Here is a 12,073-nt window from a genome sequence, read left to right on the forward strand (position 1 = left end):
GAGCAGGTTCAGGCAGAATACACACCTCTCACTGACTCTCAAGGCCCTCGGCTCAAACAGGTTTTTCATCCTGAATGAAGCTCCTCTCGACATGTCGGGCAGCTACTGCAGAACAGTGTGGGTGTCTCTCAAAGCTTGTAACAAGAAGGAATCTGTCTGATTATCTGCCAGCTCATAGAAGAGGATACTTAAAACACATGACAACATAATACGGCTTTAAAGACTTACTTTAAGGAGTTTTTTTTACATTCTTTAAGCTTATTTTTTTGTCTTTATTGGCCTGGCTGGGGAAGTCGTTATATAACACGCGCCTTAACCGCTTGGCTACATGATGCCCAAAATCCATTAATTTCTATTATACGATTGTAATTAAGCATTTAGGGTCACAGATTAAATGAGTTGTATTTGCACAATAACTGTTGACTGCAAGCGAATGAATTCACATGCTTTATGAAATAACATTAATACAATAAGCCTAGAAATGCAACAAAGGCAGTGTTCAGAAAAATAAATGAATTTCACAAAATGTGAGAACCAAACAGCACATGATAGAAAAACCTACAGGAGCTCAAATCAGACCCAGTCATCTAAGACGGGCAGGGAAATCAAACTTAATCTGAATATTCTGTCAAAACATGACATGTTTGAACACTGAAGACACTGCTAGTCCAAAATATTACACTTTCTATTACTCTAACAACGCCTGACACCTGGAATTTAGGTGCCACTAAACTATGGACAGTCAGCTGTTATGAGACTGAATTGCTATTTTTTAGCCGTATTCTGTAAAAGCTATCAGTGATTTGGTGTGTGTTTATTTAGACTGGTAATATCTGACAGTGTAACTCTGCTTGTTCACTTAATTTTGGTGTGTTTGCATTTCACAGTCATATCTGACACAAGACATTAATGACATATTTGAGCGATACAGCACGAACGGATCCAAAACATAACACAGGTTAACAACTTTAAACAGTGTAGGTGATCTTAAAACACCTTCATCATCGAGGTGCACCATCACCCCCCTCAAAAAATCCACAACCCTCCAGTCAATGGAGTCCTTTGACAGACATTCAGACGTTTTCACTTAAATACTCTCCTGTGCCATGCCGTGCAAGATCAGATGATAACATGAGGCCAGTTGTTTTACTCCCGGAGTGAATCACATGCCCATAAAGGCGGCAGCGCAGCAGCGGGTATTGTCACATTCAGGGAACCATCGTTTGTTATCGGCGTCCATCACAGGAAGTGTTGAGGGCGAGTCCAAAGACGTGATTTGCTCTGATGTGTGTGTAGGTGTGTTACTGGTTTCAGCGTGGGTGGACAAACGAGCATGCTTCTGTTATTCACACGCGATTTTGCCATCAAAGCTGGAGAGCGCGATGGCAAACGCCTGCACGGCGCACATCGGGTAGTTGAAGTCCAGCGTGAAGATGTCATCAGCTATTCGGCCAAACTGCATCACGATGTAGTCCACTGAAAAAGGCAAGGAATTGTTAAAATAGGTAGATATATAAATAATGAACTTTTTTTATGATATAACAAGATAATATAAAGAAATGAAATGCCAAGTGAAAGTTAACAGAAATGAAAGTTTGAGAGCTAAATGCGAATGTTTGCTGGCTCAAACTGACAATGCTAACATTCTGGTGTTTAGCAGGTCTAATGTTTAGCACACGGTTAATAAGCATGCTAGCATGCTAACATAATTAGCACGAAACATAAAGTACAGCGGAGGCTGATGGGAATATTGTTAGTTTTGCAGATGTTTAGTTGTAACCCAAAATACTGTACAAACTGAAATGTCCACCTGATGATGGCGCTGCGTGAAAAGCCACAGGATCAGAGTGATTGCAGTTCATCCCGATGCGAACATGATAATCCGTTAAACAGATGTCAGGATATTTCACTGACAGCCAAAAATGCCAACCTCATGGTGGCGCTAGAGGAGAAGTCAGGTGATCGCCACAGTCGGAAGCAGGATTCTGCACAAAATCTCATGATAATCCTTCCAAAGACCAAACTTCTGCTATTATTTACCAGCACACAGACGTGATGTTACTGTCACTTGTGCTTTAATATTGAGGCTCTTTTAACATAAATGTTGTTAAATAACCATAACCCAAACAAAAACTTCTATTTCTGATTTGTTTGTTTGTTTTTCAAATCTTGTCATACAGTGTTTTCTGTCATCTGCTATTAAACTCAGGCGGGTCTGCATTTAAATAAAAACCTATTGGCATGATACCTATAATGTAATAGAAATCAATTTGTTTAAACTCTAAGCTTGATGCAGACATTGATAAAACTAGGACATGTTTTTATGAATGAGTGCCTTGAGAAATGGTCTTTAGATATTTGACGCATTTCAGACATAACTAAAGAGATGGTGCATCTGTCCGTCAGGGAGGATGTTTTTCAGTCCAGTTTATTGGTTTGTTCGTAAAATCACTGGCCTGATTTCCATGAGACTTGGTGGTGGAAGGGTGTAGCGTGGGTAAAAGAAGAACCCATTACACTTTGGAGCAGATCCACAAATTATTTTTCACTTTCGCTAACTTTGAGAGATAAGGCATTTGGCCTCGGCGGAATAAATGCCGTACATCTTAAAATCCAGTCGACGAGAGTAAAGCTCAGCTGTGACAAAACAGACATGTAGCTGCTCAAACTTCATACAGAAGGCAGTTGTTCTGGAGCTCTCGAGGACAGCAGTTTCACACGGGAACATTGCTTTTTTTTCTTAAACTAAGGTAAGGGTAAATTTGCATATCATAGAAGACTGTTTTACAAGATTTTTGTGCATTTCTGTGTCCTGTTAGTAAAATGCTGTGAACAAACAGAAGTGCTCGTCTTCATTCATACACAGAAGCCGCAGGTGACAGCACTCACAGTCTTTGCTGTGGACGATCTGGAAGTTCTTGATGGAGGCCTGGGTGACCCTGCCGTTGAAGTTGAGCACATGAGATGCCGTTTCTTCGTTCCACACGGGCGTCTTGTTGTGGAGCTCGATAATATTTTCCATCCTTCTGTTCTGGTGTCTTATCAACAAGCCGTCGCATTCCTGCGAAGGATTGGCCAGGAAAGAGTCATACGGTTTTGCAAGTTGGCCTTGTGTTGCTCTCATAACAAAGAGGCAGCATGCCATGAATCAAGCTGCGAGCAGTATGGATGTAATTTGTTGACACTGTGCGTAGTCGGGGATTCTGGGATGACTGATTGAGCTGATTAGCCATCTGACGGTTTCACACACATGAATCTACAAGTCACAAAAAAGTCGCACGGCTGGAGATGCCGGCTTAAAAATCACAGTCATTAAATTACACTTTCTCAGCTGAAAAGGGATGTTTGAAAATCATCTAAAAAGATGGATGAATGCAAACACGTTTTTTTTGTGCTTTGGATGACCTGATTATTTAATAACACAGGACATGGCCGACAATAACAGTGCTGTACTGCTAAGCATCTTACTAAACACAGGAACTGTGTGCATAATGGACAGATGAAGATCAGATGTTTCTTCTCTTTTTAAAATCCTGTTGGAGACTATGACAGACATAACATATTATATTCTACTTTTCTTTCTTTCTCATTTTACGGCATTTTATTTTTCTCTTGGGCTGCTATACAGCGAGACTTGGAATTTCATTTTCTGATTAACTGTGCGTGTCGTACGGACAAAAAAACCAAACCTTTGTGCTCTACTCAAAGCCTTGAAAATAAAGTATATACAGTATATATATCCAAATAAATCCATTCATCTTACGCTTCGTGGTCGGAGAGCAACTCGCTCGTTGTCCTTGCTCATCCCTGGAATGACAACCGTCATCCTTCTGGGCCCTTTCATCCCTAAGACATTTGTTTCCTGGTGCCAGAAAGTGGTAAGATCAGGCCTGTATATGAACAGTATTCATGAAATGCGGTGTAGATCACTTCTGATGAGCTGTCTAATGACTTACATAGATGATGCCTGCTAGCTCCTGCCGTGCATTAGACATGTCTGGAAGAGCTCGGTCTGGATTCAGAGCATTGTCAAATACGGTGAACTTGGTCCCCATTAAATTGGACCTAGACAACATATTTAAAAATGAAAGACTCAGAATAAGAGAATACATTTTGTATACTGCTTTTGAGTAAATGAATGAATGAATGACTTTCACCTCAGCTTTCCAACAAAATTCTCTCCACCTCTCGATAAATCGGTGGCGTCAATGGAGATGAGGTAATTTGAAGTCGCGCTTTTCTTCCGCTTCCTGCCGGCCAACAGGAACGTCTACAAAAAAAAGAAGACAAGCTGTTGAATTTTAAACAAGAGAGAGAGAGCTAATGTACACACATAGAACTAAATGAACTCATTTAATTAATGGAGCGACTGACAGAGTTTCTATTTCTTGTTTTAACACTGTGCTTGTTTTAGGCTGCCTGCTGACACATGAGGACTCCTCATTTACACAATGACATGTGACCTTTTTCTCGTTGTCGAGGTGCAGGTAATACAGAGGATAGAGGCTCTTATCCATCCCCCTCTGGTCTCGAGTCACTCTGCATTTGATGGTCACGCCCTGGGGAGCCGGCTCCATCACGAACTTCTCCAAGTCGTCAAACTCAATCTCAGGTGATGGCGATCTCTCCTTTAATCAAAAGGTCATTTTGATTAAACCCAAGAACGTGTAATCTCTCACACTGAAATTAAATGTTGCCTGTGTAACGTTTCATTTAAGGTCTTTGCTATTTATGTGTGAATTGTGAGATTTGAGATACCTTTTTCTTCTTCCCTTTGCCTTTCTTCTTCTTTGATTTTTCTTCTTTCTCTGACTCAGAATCATCACTCTCTTCTGCCTTTCCTGAAACACGCAACGAAAACGGTCAGACACTTCTCGGTGAGTCAGAATGAGGACAACGTTGCTGGTAAACCTGCCTTTCTTCTTTGTCTTCTTGTCTTTGTCCTTGTCTCCTGATGTTTGGAACATGGATGCTGAGCTGGCGGTGGATTTCTTCTTTGATTTGCTTGACTTTGTCTCCTCTTCACTGTCATCGCTGTCTGATTTGGCAGCTGCTCGGGGGAACAGGTGTAAAACTTTTAGATTTAATTTTTTAATCTCTATTAATATCAGTGTTTATTGTCTTGCATCAACCTGCATGCTGTGCTGTAAAGTCAGCTAAGGTGTCAGGTCTCATTTCCTATCAAGATGTCGTCACCTTTCTTCTTGCTTTTTGAGTCCTTTTCTCCGCTTATCTGGAACATTGAAGCTGGTTCTTTCTTCTTGTCCTTGTCCTTCTCCTTTGACTTGGACTTTTTTTCTTTCCCATCAGAATCTTTGTCCTCTGAGAAATGGGGAACAAGCAAAATGTAAAAAATGTTATCTATCCTTGGGTGTGATAGCAAACTGGAGAATCCTGTGAGCGCACACTAAGGAATTTAACCTTTATTTCAAAGGCAAATAATGCACATTTCATTCTCATGTCTTAGACGGTGGACAGAAGTGCAAAACAAATCCAAACTGTCATCAATCAGAGACCGGGGCAGATTTGGAAGAGCAGAATAAATCTTGAGCATGCAATCCGGATTTTATGTGTCTTCAGTTTGAAATTTACTCTTGCTGTTTCTTGCAGCTGTTTCATCAGTTTCCAAACACTTGAGAACCTGCGAGAGAGTCAGGTTTCACCAGGACCCACCAATATCTGGCTGCTCGGTTTGTGTTCGGGTCATATCTTGTACGTCTTTTAGAGCAAAGCAGATGAAGCACACTGGGCAGTAGACTGACATTGCTTGCAGATATTTGCTCTGCACTCAGTCACAGTTGACATGCAAGGGAAGCAAACCGCCGTAACCAAGAGTGCATAGCTTGGAAAATATCTAGGAAAAGGATGCCAAATTCCTCGCTCAAATCTGGTGGCACAAGTCTTGTGTCCTCAAAACCTCGATTACATTCACAATTCTGTCGCTCGCTCTTGAAACCTCTTCCACAATGAGGAATCAGTCCCAACATGCTGTCCCATCTCGACTTGTTGAGTGATTAGTGCTCAAAGTTATTTGCGTTCCCTGTACAGTTTTGGCTTTAATGAATTCTTGAAGAATTGAAAGCATGTGGTTAAAAATCTGCGTAGACAAGCACTTTAGCATTGACATTCCCCACATGTTCCTCAAAATGTGTCAAGTCACAGGTGAAAATGGCTTCGACTGGTTGTCTAAATGTTAATGAGTGTGACTAAAGATTTAACATACTTTGATATATATGACAGTGAAAGGCCAAAATAAATATATATAAATACATATGAGGACTGCAAAGGATAAATACCTGCAGAGAAATAAAAAGTTTCTGCAATAACTGGTTTCTAAATTTGTCTGTCTGCTGTTGGGCGCTAAAAACATCTGTCTGCCGCAGCCCAAAACGTTGCTATGACAGTGGTGAGAGCTGTAATCTGTAAAACCAAAACAATGAGCTGAAAGATGCTAAAAAAGCTCCGCAGAGCTGAGGGGAACTGTAGGGTCGGGGGTGACTCCTCTGCTGGTTCATCACAATTTTTTACAAATTTTTGTAGATGTGGAGAAAATGAAAATCCTTTTTGAACATCTTACTGTATAATTTACTATTCCACACATAAAATACACAATGAAATCAAAATAATTATGAATTCACAAACATGAAGCAGAAGTTGTCATAAATACATATTGCCATAGCGACCATAAAGTAGACTGCTGATATATCATAAAATCCACTTCCACGGTTACCATGAACAGAGCGTCTGGATTTTCTGTTCTTTACAGGAGGAGCAGCGAGCCACAAACACAAGTTCGAGCAGGCATCCCTGAAATGACTGACGGCTGATCTGAGGTGGAGGAAGGTGAAGTTAAGCTCAGAGGCAAAAGCTCTGGAGATGATCCAACCAAATCAATAGGAAAACACAGCCACCCTCTGGGCTATATCATACAGTAATTCAGCATTCAAGTGTTAAATAGCTCAATTTCAAATTCAATCTCTGCACTAACACTCAATTTTAGCTCAAGTCAAAGAAAAATGAGCTGCAGAAAGAGCTAGATCTGAAGTTGTCCCTCCCCATGCTGTAAAAGACAGGTTTGCCTTTTGTTCCAAAGGAGTAACTAGTGACCTAGAACTAATTTCATAATTGACATGTCATAATTGACATTAGAGCGAGCATATTTTTGTTCACTAGATGAATATTTCAGGATGAGGGTTACTCCAGCCGTGCTAGCACTTCTGTGAGGTTATACTTAGACACAGAGGTGCTTTGAGTGAAATGCTAACCACCTTAGTTAAGCACGTTAGCATGCTGAATACTTGCATTTACCAGAAAGTGCAACTGAGGCTGATGAGAATGTCATTAGTTTTGCAGGTATTTGGTCATATATTATTGGACAAATAAACATTTTGACCTGATGCTGCTGCTCGATGAAAAGTCAGGGCATCACCAAAGTCATCATAATTCACCCTGAGGGGAACACGAACCTCATTTCATGACAATCCACCCAATAAATGACATATCACTCAAAACCACAAGCATAAACTCAGGGTGGCGCTACAGAAAAGGTCAAAAGATCACTGAAATCTTTAAAATTCATCCTCTGAGGGCCATGAATGTCGGTACTAAATTTTAAATCAATCTAAGCAAGAGATATTTCAGTCTGGACCAGCCGACATTGCTCAAGGTTCGTGAGCCTTCAGCTATTCTCACTGGGGTTATAACTTAGCCAGCTAGTTGGCTAATCAGTGTTTTCTAATGACGGTTACAAACTGAGAATGCGTTCGACAGTTTGGAAAAGCGTCTGACATCATTTTCTCCAGATCTCCTGCAAAGCAAAAGCACTACAAAATGCTACAGACCGATCTGGCCAAACGCTTCTTTTAACGGTAAATTTTAAGTAGAATTAAGAAGAAAATTGTCGGGATTTGAACGCTGCACTCATTTTAATTACACTTTTTCCACGAGCTGATTACTTAAAGGCAAGCCACTCACTTGATTTGTTGTGTTTTGTTGCCTCTGCTACCAAGTCAGTGTTTCCACTCCCTCACCATTACACAATAAAATCATCTAATCCTCTTAACAACATTAGTCTGCTCTTATAACTGTGGTTTAGATCGCACTGTTCATGCCATACCTTTAGATTTAGATTTCTTCTCTTTGGCAGAACTTGCGGATGGAGAGCTGTCCTTTGTTGTCTTTTTCTTTGTCTTCTTTTTGGGGGTGTCTTCATCATCGTCATCATCATCATCTGTGCCTGAATCTGCAGAGATGGAATAATTATGACAGTGTTGTTTGCTTTGAGTTTATTTGTATGGAATTTAATTACCTAATTAAGTACCTTTCTTCTTTTTTGGAGCACTTTTGGTTTTCTTCTTTGGCTCTTTTTCTTTTTCCTTTTCTGGCTCTTCTTTATCTTTTTCTGGTTTCTTTTTCTTCACCTTCTTTCCATCTATAATGTGATAAGGAAATAGAGGCATAACCAGCGTGATTCGATCACAGTAAAAGCGTCACACTATCACATTTGTCCTGTGCTTTCTCCGCAGGAAAAGCTTAAAACATCACGGTCTCTTGAGAGTTCCTCACTTTGGATGGCAGGACTCTCGTCTTCCGATACATCTTCAGTTTTCTTGGTCTTTGTTTTTTTGGGTTTGGCCTCTTTTCCATTCAGCTTGGCTTCCGTTGTGCCATTTGCCTCCTCTTTCTTCTTTTTTGGCTTCTACAGATTTTCTTTAAATAGTGAAAACAGATCAGAGGTCAGATCAGATCAACACTGGACAAACTAAACTAGACTTTTTAAATTAAAGAAATACTCTTGCAATACTTACTAAAAAGGGCAGGATTTAAAGATCTACATCAGTAACAATAACTCACCATTACAAAGTCAGATGTGAAGCAAGGGGCAGAAAGGGAAAAATGGTTGAGAAGAACTGTATTGTTAGTCCCTTCACAGCTATTCACGTTGTTGTTCTAGTTCAAGATAGAAGATGTTAAGTGCGTCACAATAAATTACATAAAGAATATGCTCACATCAGTGAAGTCAGATAATCATAACAGTGTAACAGTGAATACAGCAATAAATGTGTTCAGCGTCTGGCAAAGCTGTGTGTTAAGTTGCTGACATCAGCCTGTATTCACAGTTTAGGTGCAGGAAGTGAATGAGGCAGCAGGGCCTGATGTAACAACGATGGTACTATAAATCTGCATTTTCTCGAACTGAAGAATCTATTAGTAGTTTGATAAGACAGTTTTGTAACACACACAAAAAGCACGTCTTGTAACTGTTTTATGTAACTTGCTCAGGCCTCCTCCTGAGCACCGAGTAAGAAACTTAAAATAAATACGCCACAATCGCAGAAAATCCCACTTTACATCACACATATCAGAGGACGCAAAGCAGCGAGTCAATCCTTTTTACGATAGAGAGAAATGAGCGAGCCACTGAGGACGACGTCAGCAGAGTCAGGAAATGCAAAGGAAAGTGTGTGAAAGTCAGTTGAGCATGAATGTAGTGACTCTTTCTTATCTGTTGTTCTGTATTTGAAATAAATAGTATTTTCTGTATATTATATCTGAATGTAAATCTTCATAAATCTCTCAGATTTGCTGTTCTTTCTTCATCACCTGCAACGTGAGCTTTCATCTTCATCGTCTAAACACAAGCTTCAGGTGAACGCCAATGGGGGCTCCCACCCCTGACCCTTAGCCCATAAAACATAACCATGTGGTAATGAATGAAAAGTGACCCCAGCTCTGTTTTACCGAGCGTTTCTTAAGTACAAGGAGTCTGATGACTAAACCTGTGAACAAAGTGACAGGAAGAACGCGTCACTGTCCAAGTCACAGAGAAGGAGGTCAGTGTGATCGCGGCCAGCGGGGACAGTAAAGGTAATCCTATTAGATGTTAGATCCTGCATGATGGACGTCTATTTGTGTCTACAATTCACTATAATGACTGCAGAGTTGACATTTGTCATATTATAACGAAGGTAAACTTAACACTCTGGCTGAATGAACATATTTATGCATCTATTCTACTTTTCTATTGAACTGTTAAAAAAAGACTTGCTGAAACAGTTTGTCGCTACAGCTCTTTTCTTTCTTAATTTCTGGAAAAAATCAAAAAATCATAAGCAAACTATTTTGCCTTGCTGCTGCCACAGAGCTTTTTCAAATGCTTGGTTACGACCCTCACCAAGCATTTGTTTGGAAAATGACCCATGCCGCCAAATTATGGAAATTCTATGAGAATGTTTGAATGTAATGAACAGATTCATGAAACTATGAGTACTATGTCATAGCATTAATCACCTTCACCTATTCTGTAAAAGCAACCAGGCCTCAACCTGCCGTTTCTGCAATTGGTGACCAAAGGTTTGTTATCTTAAAAAGCTGATTCATTGTTGATACATATGGTAATACAAAAAAAAAAAAAAACCCTTCAAAGTAAATAGAGCAGGAATTAAAGATGAAATGGTGTAAGGAAGGAAATGCTGTTGCAGCTGCAGTTGGTTGGGACAGCACTGTAAGTGGTTTGGGTGACTGGATTACTGACTGCCCCCCATCCCTCATGCGTGCTTCTGCAGATGCATTTCTCAGCAGACGAGCTCCATAAACATGGACGTCGTCAGCTGAGATGCAACTTAATGACCCATACAAAGGCAGTCAATATTATCTCTGCTAACAACCTGTCTGACCTTGATGACACACTTCCCCTGCTGAGGTTTGTATACAGAGCAGTTACCTCACATGTGGGTCAGAGATTATTTTAATTGTCTTTGACTCAGATATAAATAACTGAAGTGTTCTACATCACAAACGAAACACAAAGCAAGCAAAGATTGAAAAAATATCTCGTGAATGTATTACACCCTAACTCTAAACTCTGCATGGACAGTGCAACTGTCAACGTTATTGTACGACAACAGCATAAGTGTTATCTCTTAGGTCTCACTCTCCAAATATCACCATGTCATCACTAGTCAGCTGAATGAAGACTGAGAAATAATCTTATTGGAAAGTCAATTTTTTTAAAAATGCACAAAACAACAACCCCACCCTTTACCTTCTCTGCAGACATGGCGGGAATCCGACTTCAGCTCTAGCACAGCTTCTCTTTTAGAGGTTAGAAAATAAAAAAGCAGGCTTCTCAGCAGAGATAATGAAAGAGTGGGAAAGCCCTGTACTCACTGCGTCTCCATCAGCAGAAAGTTCTTAATAGGATTTATGTGTAAAGCCATCTGCTCTGTAGAAACACGTCAACGGGAGAAACCAACAAAGGCTCGGGAGGAGGGAGAAGATTTGTTTATCTGGTGTGTCCACTATCCAGACAACCAAAACTCATTTTTGTGTCCGGGATACTCGTGCCAGCTTCAACACAGCTGTCAAACTGCCAGCAGGATCTGTAGGTTCAGTGTTTCCAGCTTCAATAGATGGAAAGGGATTTTATATTTTTTCAAACTTAAATAAAAGGTTTACCTGAACTTGCAGCTGCGGGGCTGAGGAATCCTCATCCTCTTGAGTCCTGGTGGGGCAAAAACAATGATAAACACAAGATTTAAATGACATGTAATGATATTAGCAACTTAGCTGTTCATTAGCATAGACATTCCATCATTTATGACAATTGTGTCAGTTTGGCATCAAAATACCGTTCTTAAGGAAGGCTTTTATTTCGCTCTGCTGCACGATACAATACTTTCTTTAACATGTATGATGATGATAAGAATTTACCTGCCCAATATTTTTTTGATTAATCAATTTATCATTTGGTGCATAAAATGTAATAATAAAAAAGGTCCTTCACCCTTTTTCAAGTTCAAGTTATTTATATTGCAAATTTCAAATCCCAAAGATATTTAGTTTAACACCATAAAAGACAAAGAAACAAGCAAATATTTACATTTGAGATGTTGGAACCAGTGAAAATTGGGCATTTTTACTTTCAAAAAAAGGATAAAATTGTCTCTATCTATCTACGACATATGTAAATAGTTTGGCATGCTGTTAATTTTTTGAAAGCAAGCAGCCAAGAAGGTGTAAAAAGCTTCTCATCTTACGCTTCCCACAGCTGAGTGAGCTCTGTGGTTAGGTG

General features: G+C 39.9%; 1 protein-coding gene across 2 annotated transcripts; it reads right to left on the bottom strand.

Moving 5' to 3' along the window:
• Positions 1 to 381: 381 nt before the first annotated feature.
• LOC121624199 (tubby-related protein 1-like) lies at positions 382 to 8,372 on the bottom strand. 2 transcript variants are annotated; one of them, XM_041961841.1, is made up of 11 exons: positions 8,321 to 8,372; positions 8,117 to 8,242; positions 5,197 to 5,322; positions 4,916 to 5,050; positions 4,759 to 4,841; positions 4,464 to 4,628; positions 4,158 to 4,270; positions 3,957 to 4,065; positions 3,764 to 3,862; positions 2,890 to 3,061; positions 382 to 1,476 (listed from the first exon to the last, which is right to left on the bottom strand). In XM_041961841.1, the coding sequence occupies exons 3-11, from the start codon at positions 5,240 to 5,242 to the stop codon at positions 1,343 to 1,345; spliced, it is 1,056 nt and encodes a 351-aa protein (XP_041817775.1). In that variant the 5' UTR covers positions 5,243 to 5,322; positions 8,117 to 8,242; positions 8,321 to 8,372; the 3' UTR covers positions 382 to 1,342. The 2 variants fall into 2 exon arrangements, with proteins under 2 accessions (XP_041817775.1, XP_041817783.1); XM_041961849.1 differs by having other exon boundaries at positions 8,309 to 8,329.
• Between the last annotated feature and the right edge of the window lie 3,701 nt (positions 8,373 to 12,073).

The sequence above is a fragment of the Chelmon rostratus genome, chromosome 2 (genome assembly GCF_017976325.1).
Source record: "Chelmon rostratus isolate fCheRos1 chromosome 2, fCheRos1.pri, whole genome shotgun sequence".
In the NCBI taxonomy this organism is placed as follows: domain Eukaryota; kingdom Metazoa; phylum Chordata; class Actinopteri; order Chaetodontiformes; family Chaetodontidae; genus Chelmon; species Chelmon rostratus.